General features: G+C 44.6%; 2 protein-coding genes across 32 annotated transcripts in view; one reads left to right on the forward strand and one right to left on the reverse strand.

Annotated features, from left to right (window-relative positions):
• DOCK7 (dedicator of cytokinesis 7) overlaps nucleotides 1–15,506 on the reverse strand; it is a 91,723-nt gene that overhangs the window by 42,240 nt on the left and 33,977 nt on the right. For all 31 annotated transcript variants that reach the window (XR_015290413.1, XR_015290414.1, XM_086901774.1 and 28 more), the window contains exon 14: nucleotides 15,266–15,428. Coding sequence is in view for 29 of the 31 variants with exons in the window: in XM_086901774.1 (XP_086757900.1) it covers nucleotides 15,266–15,428 (163 nt within the window). In the remaining 2 variants the exon portion in view is untranslated. The remainder of the gene's footprint in view (nucleotides 1–15,265; nucleotides 15,429–15,506) is intronic.
• Nucleotides 59–14,627, forward strand: ANGPTL3 (angiopoietin like 3). Its single transcript, XM_023932310.2, has 7 exons — nucleotides 59–5,722; nucleotides 6,806–6,916; nucleotides 7,678–7,792; nucleotides 8,485–8,598; nucleotides 9,765–9,860; nucleotides 11,384–11,656; nucleotides 13,058–14,627. Exons 1-7 carry the CDS (start codon nucleotides 5,114–5,116, stop codon nucleotides 13,237–13,239), a joined length of 1,500 nt encoding a protein of 499 aa, XP_023788078.2. The 5' UTR covers nucleotides 59–5,113; the 3' UTR covers nucleotides 13,240–14,627.

Below are 15,506 nucleotides of genomic sequence, written 5' to 3' on the forward strand. Positions count from 1 at the left end.
CAACACAAAGCAGCTGGTTTCTGTTAAATACCTTCCTTCTTGTGGCCTGTCCTTTTTTTTCTTTTCTTTTTTAAATCTCCTGACATCAGGATGACTTCAGGTTACATTTTTCTTCTGAGAATGGATTAAACAAAATTGATACGTGTAGCTTCAGGTAATGACAACACTCATAGGTATCCAAAGAACTGTTTCAAAGTCTGAAGTAATAAAGTGCTCATCACATCCACAGGGAATGTGGCAGGACGTAATGGGAGGAAATTGCAGCACAGGAGATTTAGGTGAGGCACAGGGGAAAATGTTCTGGCTGTAAGGAGAGGTAAAGCAGTAGAACAAATTGCCTTGGAGAGTGTGAAACCTCCATTTTCTGGTGGTTTCTCAGAGCAGGTGAGGCAGACACTCTCCAGATGGGTTTAAAGACAACCTCAACCTTCACTGGGCAGGGGTCACATTCTGGAAACCCCTTCCAATCCTGTTTCTCCAAGTCTGGCATTACTTTAACAGCCATGAGAGATGCAAAATTCTGCAGTATTTTCTGTTCTCTGAGCCCTGCTGGGCCCTTGCCAACAAGGTGAAAGCAGGATTCACCCTTTATCAGCAAAACTGTCCACTACAAACCCCTACCTGTCCTTTGTGCAGTAATTTAGACCAACACAAAGTTCCTTGATGTTCTTTTAAAGACAAAAAAAAAGCAACATCCCCCACAGACTTTTCCACCTCAACACTCAGTTACTCAAAGGAAACAAACACTCTTTTGCTGCCAAACAAGTCTAAATGTTTGAATTACTACACAACTTTAAAAAACCAGCCTGGAAATCTCCAATCCATCTCCCACACGGCCCTGCCTGCACCAGCACATTTCTCCTTGGCCAGCCTGGCCCCTGCAGCTCCCACCAGGGGATCCAGGAGGGATGATTACATGGAAGCTCCATGGATTCACAGATGATCACAGCGAGGGCTTCAAGTGCTGCCTCCAGCTCCCAGGGATAAAGGACTGGCACGGTGCATTCTGCTCAAACACTGCAGAACCAACCCTCTAACACCCCTGGCTTGTGAGGCAAGAGGAAAAAGAGGTTCCCTTCCCTCTGGGAACTGTTCCATGGGTCTGAACACAATTTGTAAGTAATTTCCAACTGTTCCTTGTCCCAGGGAGACAACAGATGCCAGATGGCCTGAGAAAAGTGAAGTGAGGAGCACAGCAGGACAACATTTAAGGTGTAATAAAGCAGCTGCTGTCGAGTGCTGGCAGCAGGAGGCTGATAACAAAAAGACTCTTTTTTGGATTCTCAGGAGGGCAGTAACTCAGGGAAGGTACCTGGTGCCTTTTAGATGCCAGGAGTTTCCAAAACACCTGCACTGGTGGGACACACTCCTGGAGGAGCAGCTGCAAAGGGAGGCTGCCCTTGGCTGCCTGAAATGGCACTAAAGACAATCTTTTGGCCAATGAATCCCACCCAAGGACTTGGTTCTGATGGCAATTCCATTTGCTCCCCAAACAGTCCCACCCACACAGACACAGCTAATGCTGATCCTAAGGAATTCCCTAAGAGCAGTCCAGCTCCAGGGATATTTGGGACAGCCTTATGAACCAGGCTCTGCTTCACCCCTGCAGGCAGAGGAATAAGTTTAGCAGGCAAGTGGGAATTTCTTCCCTCTCAAGTCCTTCATGGTGAATTAAGTTTTTGAATCCCATCCCCACTGGTCACTTTGTCAAATCAACGCTCTCCTACTATTTCAGAAGGGGCCAGGGCCATTTTTGTGACTCTCCTAAATTACTTTGTTCTGCCATGAATACATTTGCTGCTTGATGTTCTTTTTAAAATGAAAATGGATATGAAAATTTACTCTAAAATGTACCTTGCTCATAAAACTTTTATTAAGTATTATTAGTGCTTAAGAGAAGGATTTAAGGTATTTGTGAAGCCAGGCTACAGGATCCCTTATATTAAAGGCAGTCTTATGCAAAGGAATGATTGATGCTGAGGAAAGGGACAGGTTGTTCCCCTCTCCACTGCTTTTCAAGCCCTCATTAAGGGCATTTCACTGGGAAGAAGCTCATGGTGCTTTTGGGATTTCAGATGGGAACAGGGGAAAGGGGGATGTTCCTCCTGTTCAGGCAGCCTCTCTCCAGAGGGTTTCCTATTACAGGCATCTTCCCTTTGTGGAAAACTTACATGGAAGGAGGGGGGAAAATGCCCAGCTTGCAAATCAGAATGTGACCCCAAATGGAAAAATCCTGCTTTACCTGATCACAGAATCCCAGACTGGTTGGGGTTGGAAGGGGTGTAAAGATCACCTCATTCCACCCCTTGCCATGTCCAGAGACACGTTCCACTGTCCCAGACTGCTCCAAACCCTGTCCAGCCTGTCCTTGGACACTCTCTGGAATGGGGCAGCCACAGCTTCTCTGGACAAACTGTGCCAGGGCCTTGCCACCCACACAGAAATTAATTTATTCCAAATATCTAATCTAATCTAAACCTACTTCCTTTCAGGTTAAAACCGTCACCTCTTGCCCTGTCACTCCAGGCCATTGTCCCAAGTCCCTCTCCAGCTCTCCTGGAGCCCCTTTAGGTACTGGAAAGGGTTCTGAAGTGTCTCCAGAGCCTTCTCTTCTCCATCCCCAGCTCTCCCAGCCTCTCTTCTACCCTAAACCTACATAACTAAAAACCTCAGATCTTCCTGTCTAAACACAGTTCTGGAGCCATGGAAAGGGACTGATGGCTGCAAAAGTGACAGGAACATTATAAATGTCCTGATTTCTGTCAATAAAAGTTTCAGGCAGGAGCTTTAAACCCAGGGGCTTGTGTTTGGAGCTTTCCTTAAAATGCTACACCAAATATATGCAAAGCTTATCCTGTTATCTCAAACAGATCTCAAAAGTACTTTAACTTCCATAAAATAAATTGCTAAAGTGCAAAGGCTTCCCAAGCCATGGAAATAATGGCACCAGGCACTCCTCTAAATATTTATGTAATATCATTGCAGTCATTTTGCAAAATCCTTCACACAGGTATTAAAACATTAAGAGCTGCTCCTAACTCTTAGAGGGAATTTCTAACCATCATGAAAATTTCCCTTTCCAGTAAAACCCAGAGACCTTTTTCTTTGCTTTATTCCCACTATAAAAATCATTTAAAGCTCATAATCAGGGTCATCCAGGTGTATGAAAGATCTTCAGGATCATGTTTGCTATATACATCTTTTCCTGACTGTGCTGACAACTCTCAGAGGCAGGATTCCCTCTTAGGGTTTCCACAGCTCCTGATTTTATGGTTTAGTCATGCCAGGAGCTTTTCTCCTCTCTGCTTTCCTGTGTCCCACTTTTCTTCTGGACTGTGGGACTGTTGTGACATCTAGGGGTGCTCTGCAGTGAGTTTAGCACTGCCTAACTTCCCTGGCCCTGGCATTAATATGGAAATATGCTTGGCAGATAATTAGTGCTTTATTAATATTTGACATCAGGGCCTTTTAGCTGCCTTTTCCCTTTGGAAAGACAAACCTTTTCCATAGGTAATGTCGTGCCTGAGCAGCACCAGCAGCACATGGGACACAAGTTGTAGAAACCTGGGACAGTGTCTGATCCCCAGCTGTTTGGTCATTTCATGGCTATTTCTTGAGTAACTCCCCATATTTTTCTAAAGACTAAGCCAAGAAGAAAGATTTTTGGAAGGGGGTGGGATTAGGAAGAATTCAAAATAAACCAGAATGATTTCTTGTATGAAATAGTTAAAAAAGAAAATGGTTCATTTGAAACCACATAAAACCAAAGCCACTCAAGCACTGTGAAGTGAATTGAGGAATGTCTATACATTTGCTTGGGTTGTTTGTGTTTTTTTTAATTTTACAACCAGTTCTTCAAGTTTTGCAGCCCAAAATTCTTGTGTCAGATGCCAGAGAAACAATTCAGAATTGTTTTTTTGAAGGAATCCCTGTTCTGACCAGAACTGGGCCTGATCATCTCCCTGCTTCTGCTGTTTTTCCATACTTCAGGTACTGCAGTATCTCTGATCCCACTCATACTGGCACAAAAAATTTCCCAGCAATTCATCTGAGACCTAAAATACTTTCACAGTATTTGTGAATGGGAAGGTTACCTGCATATTACCAACCCCAAAGCATACAAAAAGTTCAACATATGAGGTAAAAATCTAATTTTTTAAACATTTTTTTTCTATAGATGTTTCATATCATATGTGCATATGTACATCAACAACACAACAAAAAATCCAGGGGAAGAATTCCTAACCATACAGGAATTTAGCAAAAACCTGAAAACTCTCCAAATTACATTGTGCAATGCTTGATTTTGATTTCTTGGATTGCTATGAATGAGTTCAGAAAGAGAAATACCTTTCACTCACACTGCAATACCCAAAAAAACCCCATGTTTCCATGCACAGACCCACTGCAGAACTGGGCATTTATTTCAGAGCACTTGCAGCCTTTCTTTATGCAGTGTGAATCTTAAACAGCAAAAAGAACGGTAAGGTGAGAAATGCAAGCGAGGTATTATTTATCTCACCCACCTCTGCAAAGCAGCTCTTAAAAAATAAGTTTTATATGGTGTAAATTACTGCACAAACCTTAACACAGTAGAATCACATCCAGGCAATCTCTGGACCTAATTCCCTCTTTCTCACTTAATCTGGGCTCCATGACAAGTAAATCCACTGCAGCACAATGAGTTACATCAGAAAACAGCCTGAGATGAAAATCAAGTTGTGTGAATCATCTGGGAATATTTTGCCCTTCCACAGCTCATCAAGGAGCTTCACAACCTGAACATCCAGTGCTCCTAAACATGGTAAAATCCTTTCACACTCCCGAGGCAATAAAGGGAACAAAACAACACAAACAAGGAGCAATTTAAGCCCTTACCAAGATTATGACCCAAAATTAATCTATTAAAAAGAGTTGTGTGGAAAACACCGTGTCATCAATAACATTTTACACCAGAAGGCCTGGCAGATGGAAAAGTTCAGAACCAGTTTAATCAGCAACGTGCCCGTCTCTCAATTTTATCTTCCCAGGTATCAGCCTACATTCAGGAGGGGTTACACTCGTTCAAGCACACACAGTTTAATGATCAACCCGCGCCTCTGCCTCTCCTAAAATGAAGAGGGGTATAAATAGATCAAGTTCTGCAACTCAGAGAAGCCACAGAGCACAAGCTATCACTGGGAGAAATCTCTGCATCCTGAGCAGAGAACCAGGAGCAGGAAACATGAAGATCATTCCAGTTTTACTGTTCCTGGCCCCCCTGGCTCTCCCAGCTGGAGCTGACAAGGATTTTTTCTCCGTCGGTTCCGCCGGATCTCCCGAAACGAAATCGAGATTTGCGATGTTGGACGATGTCCGAATCCTGGCCAATGGACTCCTCCAGCTGGGCCACGGCCTCAAAGATTTTGTCCACAAGACCAAGGGCCAGATGAACGACATCTTTCAGAAACTCTACATTTTTGACAGGTCCTTTTACGAGCTCTCCCTGCAAACCAGCGAAATCAAGGAGGAAGAAGAACAGCTCCGGCAAACCACGGCCAGGCTGCAAATCAACAATGAGGAGATAAAGAACCTCTCACAGGAGATGAACCTGAAGATTGAAGACCTCATCCAAAACAAAATCCAGCTGCAGGAGCAAGTGTGGGGACTGGAGGACAAGGTCACCAAACTGGCCATTATCCAGCCTTTGGTGCAAGACACAAAAGAAATTTCTTCACTCAAAGTAAGTGACTTGTGAAAGGCCCTGACACACTGAGCCAAAATACACTCTAATGCCATCATCAGTAATTGTGCAATAGAAGCTCCTGCTTTCCCTTGCTCCTCACTGGAGTAATAGTCTGTATTTTGAAAAAGAAATCACTGTAATAACCTTAAAAAAAAAAATCGTTGTCTTACTCTGACACAGCCTTAATTTTGCAGTAAAATTCCCAGGCAAAATCAGTGAAAAATTGTGGAATTATAAAGCTCTGTACTATTTTCAGTATTTATTTGCAAATCAATTTTAAGGAATTTTGTAATCACAATGATAAAAAAGTTTTGCAATCGGGAAAATGACGAGATTCCCAAGCTCATGGGTTTTTACATCACCAGCTCATCCCAAATCAATGCAGGGGGAACTGCCTGCTCAGTGCAGAATTAAATCTTTAGAGGGGCATTTGCAGCACCTGTAGCACCTCCAGAACCAAAGAACCTTACAAGTGTTAACAAAATTAATATGTTAATCATGGAAGTAGCTAGGTGGGTGTAAGGTTTTCGATAGAAAAGGAAATATTAACTGTACTTTGTAGAAGTATAAAAAGGCCAAGCAATTTGTATGGGAAAATATTGGATGTTTGTGTCAAAGCAAAAAGATGAATCCTGATCTCTCAAATCCCAAGCTGATACCCTAAATGCTGGGAATTTTTCCCTTTTTTGATCAGTGCCATATATCTAGTTTGAATCAAGGGCAGATTCCACAGAACGTAATTGTTCTGGATGTGAAAATGGAAGGAAAAGAGCAATTTAAAAAAAAAAGAGTCTACATATCTGTCAGTAGTTTGTCTCAAAAAAATGGGTGTTTGCTCCACAAGCAAAGGAATTTTTCAATTTAGAGGCAAAGCAGGCAAACCTCTGGAGCTGGACTTTGATGATCCTTGTGGGTCCCTTCCAGCTAGGGATACTCAAGGATTCTCTGGAAAAGGAAGGGCAGTGCTCAGTGGTTTGTGCCTCTCAAAACTGGCCCCAGGACAAGAGTTAGAGGCAGCACCACTGTTAAAGGTCTTCTGCTGCTCTTAACCCTGCTCCACCCTTCCTTCCCTGTCCTCAGGCTTTCATGGAGCAGCAGGACAATGACATCAAGCAGCTCCTCAAAACTGTGGAGGACCAGCACGTGCAGCTGGACAGGCAGCACAACCAGATCATGGAGCTGGAGGACAAGGTACAGGAACCACCCCTGCTTCTCCTTCCACCTCTCCTAACACTGAGGGAGCTGAGGGTCCAACCCTTGGGGTCAGGCACCCCTTGCTTGGTTTGGGGTGGAGAGGAAGGTGGGGACCACTTTGAGGTCCCTGTTTTGGGGAGAGGCTGCAGTGCTGCCAGGCAGGAGCTATGGCCAACAGCAACTTTGAGATCTCAACACCAAGCTGCTGCATTTTCTGACTGCTAATTTGGGTTCTTCCCCCCTCTTATTATCTATCACATTATTGTTCTTCCATTGCTCTGGAAGTCTCATTGCTTTCTACCTCTTTATTAATTTCCAAAATCCACTCCCAGAGTGGAAGTCCAGCATGTATCACTGAAATACAGTAAAACCAACATGCTCAGATTTCTTTTATTCTGAGAGGAAAATGCATTTCAGCCTAAGGAACTGTGGGTTCTGTCCTCCTTAGCTGTTGGTATTATTTGTCTAAGTGATGTCACCTGAGGAAATAAATCTGTTTGCCCATTAAGATGCACCACATGAGAAGGGGACATTTCCTCCCCTCATGAATCCTACCCTGTTGGAGCAGTGGCACAGTTGGCATTCCTACACCTAAAATCCACCAGAGTGGAGCTGAATTTATTTTTATGTGGTAAATTGGATATTCTACAGGATTACACTTGCAAGAAAAATTATTCTCTGCATGACATTGTCTTGATCTATGAATCTCATCATTCCAGAGCCTTGGGAAATTAACAGTGTAATTATGGCTCTTCCAGCTAAACTACATCGAGCTCCAGGAACTGGAGAATTCCTTCATGGAGGAGCACCAGGAACCAGAGCTCATCCCCTCTGCTGTGCACAAGCCCACGGCTGGGACATACAGGGCTGATGGTGAGAGCCCATCTCTGGGACGTGGCTACAGCACATGCTGCCCTCCCAGGATTCTCTGAGACAGCCTTGGAATGGTTTTTAGGAGTCAAAGACTAAAAGGAGAAGATTTTTATCTGGGCTGCAGGAAGGAACTAGATTTCCTTCTTTGGAAAAAATGTCATTATCTATTTAGCACCACTGCAGCTGTACTTGTCTCTGGGGTGACACACAGCAACAATGTCCAGAAGTGCAGTAACAGGATCCATTCCCCTCTTGTAAACATGCTGTGACCATGCTTTTACCCATGCCTATCTTGTGAGAATGAACAGAGAACTCATTTACTTCACACTGGCTAATTATAAGATTTAGCAGTCCTTTCTTTGAAGTTGAAAGGCACTGATGAAGCAGAGCAGTGGGCATGGTATTTTCTAGGAACTTCACAAGGGGTAGGAAAGCCCATTTGCCAGAGTCTAGTCTTAAGCCTTAGAAACTTTCCAAAATCCTCCAAATTGAAACCCTGCCTAACATAAGAACTGGACAGGCAGTCAGGCCTAGGTACACCTTGGCAGCTGCACTCCTATGTCCAAAGCAGCCTGCCCATTCCATGACATTTATTGTAAAAGTTACCAATAAGATCATTCCCATTTTTTCTCTTTATCCCTCAGCTCAGCACTCCCCAAGCAGGATTTCTAACAGGCTGTTTGCTTCCCCAGGTGCTGCTGCTGACTGCACTGCTCTCTACCACACCGGGATGCAGGCCAGTGGGGTCTACACTATTCAGCCCAATGGATCAGAAGCTTTCAATGTCTACTGTGAAATGAAATTTGGTAAGAGCTGTGCCAGCAACAGTCTGATTTTCACAGAAATATCTTCCTCTAAGCCAAACTTTGTCTCCCCACAAAAACTTATGATTTATGTCTCCTCTTGATTTCTCTTAGTGGCCTGTCTGCTCTGAACTCAGGTTTCCCATATCCTGAAATCTCCTTATCACTGCTCTCATTCTTTACTCCCCTCTTGTTTATACCGAGGAAAGGACATTCAATCATGTGACATAAATTAAGGATATCCAAATCCCAAGCCTCTTTAGCTGTAAGGAATGCAAATGGTCATTATAAAAGCTATTATAGGGCAACCATGAATGCATTTCCCAAAGAAAAGCAAACAGCTAACAATTTGCTTTTAAGAAAGTAAGATTTTGTTCATTAACAGGCTCTGTTTTAGACTGAGCTGTGCCAAACCAGCTCAGAGAAGTGAGTCCTGGGACAGGATTCCTGTGCCACGTTTGGGTGGCTCAGCAGCCAGGAACACGATTGTCACATCACCTACCCCAGCTCCACCTTCCTAAGGAACCCAAGTTTGTTCCTTTTGCCACCAAGATCACCCACAGCTTGGCCATTGCCTCATTCCCTGCTTTCTCTGCATGCCCCAGAGCTGCTCTGTCCCACATCCCCTTCCTGCTGCCCTCAGAGGGCCGGGGAGCACGCGGGGCCACCTCACGTGTTTGGATGTGCAAACACAACTCACAGGGCTGCCCTCTGCAAAAAGCTCCTCTGCTTACATTTGGTGGAGCTGCTGAAGTGAGGGTGTCATGACCTGGGCTCAGGTCAGGAGAAGACCCCCCTGGAGCTGCAGCGTGGCCCCAGCACCTCATCCCTGCCCCGGAGCTGTGCCAGCAGCCAGGCGCTATCAGCACAGAGCCTGAGCCAATCTCTGGGGCTTTTCATATCTCTTCTTTATCAATTTCTCTGTCTCTCAGCCCTCATAAACAAGTGAAACCCAGTTAAGGCAGCCTAACAGAATAATAATTCTGTGAGTGGAGTCACCCTGAGCGTGGCTGAGGGCACTTGAGCGGCCCTGAGCTCACTCCAGTTGGGCTCTCTTGAATTCCCTTCATGAAGAGTTTAATTAACTCAAAATGGGAGCACCCCACAGCACACCCAGGGACAGGTAATGAGGCCAAGGCCAAGCTGTGCCTTATTTCCCCTTTTCACAGGCACATCCTGGACTGTAATCCAGAAGAGAGTGGATGGATCATTGGATTTCAACCAAACTTGGGATGCCTACACAAATGGTTTTGGTGACCTCAATGGTAAATATCCATTTTTTTTTGTGTCTCTTGGTATCAACTGATTTGAGAAGCTGAATCCTCTTATGGAAAGGAAAGCAGACTAAACCTGCAAATAACAGCTGAATCATGAGATTCTCAAAGACATCCCTTCAAATGCGTGTTTAGAAGCTGCATCAAGGCCAGAAAGCTTTAAACACTATTTTATCAAGATTTTACTACTTATAAAAGCACCTACCAAAGCCTTTTAAATATACACAAAGGCAAAACCTCATGAAGTTGCTGTCACTACTTTCTCTGAACCTTCCTGCAATCCTGTTACCCTTAAAACCACACCAATTTTTCCAGCCTCAGGAGAGCCCAAGGCTGTGTGTGCTCCCCTGAGCCAACACCTCAGGCTTCTCCAGAGTGGCCAATCCCCTCCACGGCTGGATAGGGTGAAGAAACACCCACATTCCCCTGTTAATCATCAACTCCAAGGGATTTGTAGCACCAAGTGCTGCCCAACAGCTTCCTCATCCAGGATATTTTCCTTGTTGTTCTCATACGAGATGAGTGACTTTTTGTTCAGGAAATAATCTGACTTTCTAAGCACAGCACAGATCTAAACCTCACCAAGGTGAGAAGCAATATTGACTTATTTCCACATATTGTATAATAAAAAGCTGCTGTATCTCAGCCTTTGCCTCAGTTTTGGGACAGGAGCTCACAGCTGAGGTAAAACTTTCACCTGTAAAGTTTATCTGATCCTGCTGGATGCTTTTTAGTGTCTCCTTGACTGGTCTGCCAATTCCCAAATACTGCACCAAGATACAGCCAAATGTTTTCAGCGTTGAGTTTTGCAGAGAATCTCACTGCTCTCAGCTATGTCCCACTCAGTGCTCTGCTGCATCTTCTGAGGTGATAAAGTAAACCAGGTTACAGCTCCTAACCTGGAAATTAGGGAGTATTTTCTTCAACCACATTGTTTTCTATGGCTTTAAATGCCAGCTGTGTGCATGGCACTCACATTCAGCCCCAATTTCTACATGTGGCAATTAACTGCGCTGATAATAAGCTACTTAATGAATATAATATATGAAACCAATTAAACTAATGATCAGAAATTCCAGCAAAAGAAAAATTCCCTTTGTAGATGAGGGTGTTGACACCCCAGTTTGGTTCTGCAGCTCTTTCCTCCCAAAATGCAACAATTGCCATTAGGTTTTATGTATGTCACTCGCTTCATTTGTCACACACTTCCAATTACACACCTTTTAAATGTCCCCAGCTCCCTCTCAGTTTCACACGAGGTGGGAAACTTAAAGGGGGAAGCTCCAGTTCATTTAGAACTCTTGCTTTTATTGATCATCAGTGTGCAATTAAGCAGAGGTAAACAAAAAGAATGTAGCAGCAGACCTCTGCAAAGATCAACAGTCCCCAAGACTCAAATCACTGAATTAATTAAAGCAATTAATAAAGCCTTTTAAATACTGTATTTTCACACATGCTACCTGCAGGTTTATCCCTAAAATCAAATTCAGCATCTCTTTTCTCCACCTTTGCAGAGGAATTCTGGCTGGGCCTGAAGAAGATCTACTCCATCACCAAGCAGGGCAACTACCTGCTGCGGATCGAGCTGCAGGACTGGCGGGGGAACAGGAGGCACATCGAGTACAGCTTCAGCCTGGGGGGCCCCAGCACCAACTTCACCCTGCAGCTGTCCAGGATGTCCGGGAGCATTCCCAACGCGCTCCCGGAGCACGCGGAGCTGCGCTTCTCCACCGCAGACCGGGCTGGGGACACGGCCAGCGACTCCAACTGCCCCGAGAAGCACCTAGGTATGGTCCCCACGTGCATGGCAGCTCCTCTGCTCCATGATCACTGCATCATGCAATGGTTTGGCTTGGAAGGGAGCTTAAAGCTCATCCTGTTTCAACCCTGACGCCTTCCACTGTCCCAGGCTGCCCCAAGCCCTGTGCAGTGTGGCCTTGACATTTCCAGGGATCCAGGGGAATCCACAGTCTCTCCAGACAACCTCTGCCAGCCCCTCACCACCCTCACAGGGAAGAATTTCTTCCCAATATCCCATCTAATCCAGCCCTCCTGTGCAAGTGACCAACACCAGAAACAGAATGGGCAGCACAGGCTGAAATAACCCCCAGGATGAGATCCCAAACTCTGAAGCAAAGGGCTGTCCCTCCTCTGACACCTGGTCTGCTGTGGCAGCCACAGGTTGGATTGTTTGATACCTTTCTGCAAAAAACCCAAAGACAAACTGACTTCTAACCCAGGCTACAACCCAAAAGTTAATGAGTGAGTTTCCACCCAAAGGAACATTTTAGCTGCTTGTCAAATACACTCAATATAATCACTCTCAAAAGAGCAAGAGATGCAAGGCTGAGGCCATTTCTCCTTGGAGATAACTTTGTTAAAGGGTTCTTAATTCTGATTTCCTAAAGCTTTTATGTTTGCCAGTTTAGAGCAGAAAGCAAACAACTGAAAGAGCAATTAAATTATTAAACCACGGGATACAAAAGTATTCTCCAGCCACCTACTTCCTGCAACAAACACTTTGTACATCATCCTAGGCATCCTTGAAAATTGTGGATGCCTGAAAGAATGCCAAGAGGGTCCCCTTATGCCCAGGGAAGGGCCCCTCAGGACAAGGACATTGAGGGGCTGGAGTGTGTGCAGGGCAGGGAATGGAGCTGGGAAGGGTCTGGAGCCCCAGGAGGGGCTGAGGGAGCTGGGAAAGGGGCTCAGCCTGGAGAAAACGAGGCTCAGGGGGCCCTTCTGGCTCTGCACAAGTCCCTGGCAGGAGGGGACAGCCGGGGGGGCCGTGCTCTGCTGCCAGGAACAGGAGGAGAGGGAACAACCCCAAGTTACACCAGGGGAGACTTAGATTGATAAGAGGGAAAATTCCTTTACAGAAACAACTGTACAGCCCTGGCACAACTGCCCAGGGTGATGGAATCCCCACCCCTGGAGGGATTTAAAATCCATGCAGATGTGGCATTTGGGGACATGGGGCAGTGGTGGCCTTGGCAGTGCTGGAGATGGTTGCACTCAGTAACTTTAGAGGACTTTCCCAACCCAAACAATTCAGTGATTTGGGAATCCTGGGTAAATGCCAATACAGCTAAAATTTAGGGTCTAAAGCAGATTTATGTTGCAAAGAGGAGCTGTTTACTCTGGCATAGAGCACAGACAATGTCTGACACTCCCACGTTGCTCCTCAGGAGGCTGGTGGCACAGCGACTGTGAGGAAACCAACCTGAACGGGAAATACGTCATGCCAAGGTCCAGGGGAAGGCTGGACAGAGGAAAAGGCTTATACTGGAAGCCTAAGAAAGGAAGATACTACCTGCTCAAGTCAACCAAAATAATGATCCACCCAACAGACTTAAAAATCTTTGACTGAGTGCTCAACCTGCTGCATTTTAACTCAGAACAAACACACTGAACTTTACCGCACCGAAGGACTTGATGCTGCGTTTACCAACAGATGCCACGTCCCTGCCCCATCCATCCCTGCATGGAATTTCTCCAAAACATAAACCTGAGGCATCTGAGACAGTCTTACAAAACAGTTGGTGAGTATTGTCATTCCCTCTAGCCCCGATGTCAACGTGCTGCAACTTTTCGTGGAGCTTTTCCCTCCCCAGGATGAAATTCTAATGCCTAGGAGCCAACCTGTCACATATTGGATGATACTGTTTGGGGGAATGGGTTTTCAGGCTGTGCATTCCTTTCTGGGTTGTGTAGTAAGGAAAACAAAAAGGGTTTTCTAGGAACAAAGGGCTGGCAAAACCCTACGGAAAACATTTAGAGGGAAAAAAAAAAGTAATTTTGTTTCTTGATGTAACTAATTGAATGTTTGGTTCATGTTTTTGTTGTGGAATGTTTTGGGAGCAATTGAAATTGGGTAATTCCTCGTTTTAGAGCTCTGGGTATTTCCAGATAATTTTCCAGGGGTGTAGCTGAGCCAATCCATCCTCTCTGGAGCACTGTGCTCACACAGCTGCAGGTGTGTGCACACGGGCAGGCACAGCAGCCCTGCTCCTTGGGATCCCAGAGTAACTGCACGACTCAAAGTGAAGAGCCAACCTTCAAACTCACTGCTCTCCCCACCTGAAATGAATCAGAGCCAAGCCTTTGTGACCTTTCAGTCCAACCAACAAAGGAATTAAATAAACAACCAAGTGAGAACACAACAAAACACCTTTCACTTAGGGTCCATCAGGGTCAAGGGTGCCAGCCCACAAACCCAGTAGGGCACAACCCATGGCACAGGGCTGGTCCAGCTCCTGGGGACACTCACGTGTTGAATTTCAGCTGCAGAACACTGAGTGACAGCCTTGGGCTGGCCCTGGAAGTGCTGACTGACAAAGCCCCCAGTCCTGCAGTTCCCCTGAGTCATATTGACTTGTTTATCTTCCCCAACCCTTGTACAGTGTGGATTTTTTATCTCAGCACCTGCAGTCGCACAGGAAATGGTTTTGGTTGTGATTTGTCAGTGTGAAACTCAGTGAACAGAATGTGTTAATTACAGAAATGCTGCAAAAAACCAAAAATCCTTTTACTTCTCATGGGTTTGTAACAGAGATGAGATTGTGCAGTGTTGTTTATTTGTACTGGTTTACTGTAATGTTAAACTATCTGTCCAATAAATAAATAGACAAATAAATAAATGGCTGGGATTTTTTCCAAGTACAGGATACGAAACTTGACAAAACCCTTATTGTAAATTTTGATTTATGAAAACCTGGCTTGTATCTAAATTTAAATAAATTTGCTATTTTTTTTAAATGACTCAGTTGATGAAGACAATTCCACTCAGACATGTAATGTCTTCAAAGATACTGTGAAAAAGCTTTAAATTAATAATGGTACATAATGAAAAGAAATCTGGTCCCAGCCTGGGTTTTGTTACAGAAAAATTACTGTTTCCCAAGATATTTAGAAAAATTTCCTATTTTCCAGGGCTTCAGAAGATTTTTTGTCAAGTATTGTAAATGAAGAAATTGCTTGGAAACCAAAATGGAAATAGGAACAAAGAGATTATATTTTTTCTCTATTTCTATCTCCCACTTTGAAGAGAAAAGAAAAAGTCACTGAAAGTGACATAAATTAATAAAATCAGTAGGAGAATGGTGACTCCAGCAAAGGAAAAACCCTACATAAAACTGAAAAGAATTGAACCAAATTCCACCCCAAATTCTGGGAATGGAGAAACCTCTCCTGTGTTCTTATTCACAGCCAGGTTTGATGTTTGTCCCTGCCCAGCTGAGCCTTTTCTGCTGTGTCAGCCTGAACCCTTCCCGTGCCTCTGGCACAGCACCTCTGCCCATAAACCAAATTTTGCAACAACCCCGCTGATAAGGGAGGAATTTCTACACTTGCCAGTCTTGGGCCCTGAAAAGCAAAATGGATTTCACAACTCTGACCTGTATGTGGTGTTTGGGACGTAGACATCCCTGGCAGGGAACTCCAGGATTTCTCTTGTAGGTCTGACTCTGCTGTCTGGGTAAAGCTTGACTTGCAGCAGCTCTGGGGTTAGGCAGTAGTGGGGGTTCTCTGGAGCTGGAGATATGTCAATCTTCAACTGAGCTGAAAGAAGAAAGGGGTTTTATGAATTAATAAATAGAAATTAATTTTTAAAAGCATAACTGTGCTTTGTTTCTTCAG

This window comes from Cyanistes caeruleus, chromosome 9, assembly GCF_971803275.1.
Source record: "Cyanistes caeruleus chromosome 9, bCyaCae1.hap1.1, whole genome shotgun sequence".
Taxonomy (NCBI): domain Eukaryota; kingdom Metazoa; phylum Chordata; class Aves; order Passeriformes; family Paridae; genus Cyanistes; species Cyanistes caeruleus.

What these genes read in the sequence shown, in the direction of transcription:
- ANGPTL3 (XM_023932310.2), top strand. Translation starts at nt 5,114, where the DNA reads ATGAAGAGGGGTATAAATAGATCAAGTTCTGCAACTCAGAGAAGCCAC. An exon ending in AAGAAATTTCTTCACTCAAA is followed by an intron (nt 5,723 to 6,805) that starts GTAAGTGACTTG and finishes CCCTGTCCTCAG; the next exon opens with GCTTTCATGGAGCAGCAGGA. An exon ending in TGGTTTTGGTGACCTCAATG is followed by an intron (nt 9,861 to 11,383) that starts GTAAATATCCAT and finishes CCACCTTTGCAG; the next exon opens with AGGAATTCTGGCTGGGCCTG.